The 3,966-nt window shown below is 35.7% G+C and overlaps 1 protein-coding gene across 1 annotated transcript; it reads left to right on the forward strand.

Annotated features, from left to right (window-relative positions):
• The first annotated feature begins 1,100 nt into the window (after positions 1 to 1,100).
• LOC131614824 (auxin response factor 8-like) lies at positions 1,101 to 2,862 on the forward strand. Its single transcript, XM_058886373.1, has 2 exons — positions 1,101 to 2,099; positions 2,185 to 2,862. The coding sequence occupies exons 1-2, from the start codon at positions 1,116 to 1,118 to the stop codon at positions 2,860 to 2,862; spliced, it is 1,662 nt and encodes a 553-aa protein (XP_058742356.1). The 5' UTR covers positions 1,101 to 1,115.
• The last annotated feature ends 1,104 nt before the right edge of the window (positions 2,863 to 3,966 follow it).

Here is a 3,966-nt window from a genome sequence, read left to right on the forward strand (position 1 = left end):
TTTGGATTGAGCCTATTCCTTTTCAATGAGTGAATGAATCCATATGTGCTCCAATTTCTTTTCAATGAGTCTATTTCTTAATTTTTCTTCCAGTTTTTTATTTATAAACAGAATAAATAAATAACCTAATTTTTACTTACGCCCAAATTATGTTATCCAAAAAAATTTAATATCGAAAGAAATAATTTTTTTTGGGTACGTGTACCAAAGCAAAATAAAAAACAAAAAATTTGGTACGGCTTCGGTGCGTACCGTACGCGTACGGTACGTGTACCGGTACCCAGTACGTACCTGGTACCAGTACTTTACCTAAAACGGAGTACCCGTGCTTCACAGATTACCATAATATACGCAACAGAAATGCTTCGTCTCCCCAAAACAAGCTGAACAGTTGAAACTTGAAACAAACCACATGGCGTAGACGGAGTGTACGAGCTCCATGAGTGGTTTGATATTTTCTGTTAGAGAGTTGGACACGTGGATTAATCTAAAACGTCCGATTCATCTAACGGCCTAGATTCATCGAAAGGAAGGTAACATTCCCGCTATATTTATACTGACGTGTTATTCTGCATATGTGTAGTAAGTAGTAACATTCCCTATTTTAATGGAAACAAAACAGGAGATATTCTTGGTCTTTTGAAACAAAGCAGGAGATATTCTTTGAAACAAAACAGGAGTCTGTCAACGGTTTTTGCATATATATAGTTTATGGTTCCTCTTTATTCACCACACCAAATACTCTCACACTTACTGTACACGCTGAATTTTTTAACAGGTTAATTTCACTGTTTTTCCATTGCAATCTTTGTTTACAAGTTTTTGTTGTCAAAATTGGGAAGAAAATTCTCAAACTCCATGTTATGTGATTTCTTGCAAATAAGTAGCACTGATTATTGTGTTTTTAAGGAAAAATATTCATTACGATAACACTCTTTTTTTCATCGTTTGATGCAGAATTTAATTTTAAAATGGCGGAGTCTATGAAACCGACAGCAAACGGTTGCAATCGAACTCGTCCTTCTAATAAGAAGAAGGAAAAGGAGTCCAAGAAGAAGTTGATTGATGGTAATAGAGATGTGGATCCTCAGCTATGGCATGCTGTTGCTGGAGGAATGGTTCAAATTCCAGAACTTAACTCTAAGATATTCTACTTCCCTCAAGGTCATGCCGAGCATGCATATCAACCTGTCCATTTTGCTACTGACTTCAAAATTCCATCCAAAATTCCATGTAGAGTTGAGGCTATCCATTATAGGGCCGATCCGGCCACAGATGAAGTGTATGCAAAACTTAGGCTTGTTCCTCTGCATAGTAGCGAAGTTAGTATGGATGATGACGATGTCGCTGACATCGATACTATGTCTGAAACTAAAAATAAATATCAATCTTACACGAAAATATTGACACAGTCTGATGCAAACAATGGTGGTGGATTCTCTTGTCCTAAATATTGTGCCGAAACACTTTTTCCTCCATTAGACTATTCAGATATGCTTCCTTCTCAGGAGATTTCTCCCAAGGATGTGCATGGAGAAACATGGAGATTCAGACATGCCTACAGGGGCGCACCGAAGCGGCATCTGTTCACAACTAGGTGGAGTGATTTTGTGACCGCCAAGCTACTTGTTTTGGGGGATTCACTTGTGTTTGTGAGAGATGAATACAATGATCTTCATGTTGGAATTCGAAGGTCTAAAAAACGAAACGACAATATATTTAACTTTTCATCAAAGAGGAAACTTGATAGTGAAACTGGAATTTGTCTTGGACCATCATCTTTAGGAGAGTTGAGAATAAGTGATAAGGTGATGGGAATAGGAAAAGTGAAGGCTGAAGATGTTCTGGAAGCAGTAAGACTTGCTGTCAACATGCAACCGTTTGAAGTGGTTTACTATCCTGGGGTTGGTACTCCCGAATTTTTTGTGAAAACCTCTTTAATTAGAACAGCACTTCAGATTAGGTGGCATCGTGGAATGAGGTTTAAGATGGCCATTGAAACTGAAGACTCATCAAAGATAAATTGGTATATGGGAACAATTGCTTCTATTCAGGCTGCTGATCCAGCATGGCCCGACTCACTTTGGAGACTTCTGCAGGTATAGACATGTTCATTATATACTCCTTTTGAACTCAGATTTGTAATTAATTGTATTTTTAAAATTTGTTTGATTATTCTTGTAGGTTACATGGGACGAACCTGATTTAGTTACAAATACAAAAATGCTGAATCTGTGGCAAGTCGAAATAGTATCGGAAATGCCTTCTCCCCCTTTCTTGCCATCAAGTAAGAAACTGAGATTGGCTCAACACCCAACTTTCTCCATTGATGGCCAATTATCAATGCCAACTTTTCCAAATGCGGGCATGCAGGGAGCCAGGCATAATCATTTTAGTCACTCCAATTCATCCTATCGTGTCGAGAAAATTCCACTAGGTCTCTTTTGGCTTTATTTCCGACAATCCTTTGATCAAGATGCCTCAACATCGAGGACTGTCCCTAATAGCCCAACATTGCAAAAGGATAGCAGTAGTGAGAATGTTTCCGGTGAAAATGTTTCAGGCTCGATGTCAATTTCTACACAACCATTAGAGAAACTGAATCATGAGAAGCCCAAGGAGATCGTGCTTTTTGGCCAAAAAGTGTATACGAAGCCAAAACAGTTGGTGCTTTTTGGCCAAAAAATACACATTAACTCGGGATATGAAAATGGTGAGGAGAAAATCACAAAATATTCTTCTGATTCTGATCTACAAGACTCCTCTAGTGAGAGGCTGGAATATAATCTAGAGAACCAATGCAAAAACGATACATTGGAAGGAGAAACAATGGAGATTGAAGATTCAGGTAAGAATAAGTAATGAATAAAATTCAAAAAATGGTTCATCTTTTAGAAATTGAGTCCATCAAATGAGGCAGCGCGACAGTTCTATTAGCAATGGAAGGAAGAAATGTAGCCTGTGTGCGAGTGAATCCTATTACTATAGTCATAATTTGCTAAAAAAATGTTATCTGTGTATTCCTACACTTGGAAAGTTTATTCAATTCTAATTCATCTTGCATTGAGTTTCCCTTTTTGCTCCCTTTAATAGTATCATTGCCTATTAAAAAAAAAAATTCATCTTGCATTGAGTTTTTCTACTATGTTGATTTTTTTGGTAGAGCTATGTATATAACAGAAACCCATCATTTATGTTGAGATAAATGGATTCCAATTTCAGTGACATGACAAAATTAAACTTAGTTCAACACATATTAATTCAAACTTAATATTATACTCTTTCCTTTTCAAATTATACATCAAAGAAAAATAAAAATCACATTTATTAAAAAAACATAACATAATATCTTTACAATTGACTTTCACTTTATAGAGCATCAAGAATTTCAATGATACGACTCAAAATTTCTTCTTTGTGTACTCTAATATATGTGGTGACAAAGTTGTCAATTTTCATTTCAACACATCCCGACTTAAACTATTGAAATGATACTTGATTACAATTCTAAAGTATTTAAGACTTCATCATAAACTTTTTTTTGAGACTTGATGACAATTCTAAAGTATTTAAGACTTGATTACAAAATTAAGTGACTCTGCAGTATGAAGATATGATGAATCGATTAAACAAATGTGAGCACAATTTATACTACACAGAATTAATTTTTTTTTTGAGACATTTGTTAGCCATTGTATTAGTTGGTTACTAATAGAAGGTTGGTTAGAAGTTAGTTATCAGCTATGGTAGTTACTTGCTTTGCAAGTAATATAACTCTCTCTTGTATATAAGGACCATTTTATATCAACAAATAGAGTGCGGGAATTTCGAGTAACTCAATTTCGAATAATTTTCCGTGATTCCAATTCCAAATGGTCCAAGTAATAGTATGAGAGGCATGCAGGGACCAGGCATGATCATTTTAGTCTCTCAATAATCAAAATCCTATGTGTAATACGGTGAACT

The sequence above is a fragment of the Vicia villosa genome, linkage group LG6, assembly GCF_029867415.1.
Source record: "Vicia villosa cultivar HV-30 ecotype Madison, WI linkage group LG6, Vvil1.0, whole genome shotgun sequence".
In the NCBI taxonomy this organism is placed as follows: domain Eukaryota; kingdom Viridiplantae; phylum Streptophyta; class Magnoliopsida; order Fabales; family Fabaceae; genus Vicia; species Vicia villosa.

Bases quoted from the DNA above. Each gene is read 5' to 3' on its own strand.
- LOC131614824 (XM_058886373.1), top strand. From the start codon at position 1,116: ATGGTTCAAATTCCAGAACTTAACTCTAAGATATTCTACTTCCCTCAA. The intron at 2,100-2,184 runs GTATAGACATGT...TTATTCTTGTAG, and splicing joins CACTTTGGAGACTTCTGCAG to GTTACATGGGACGAACCTGA.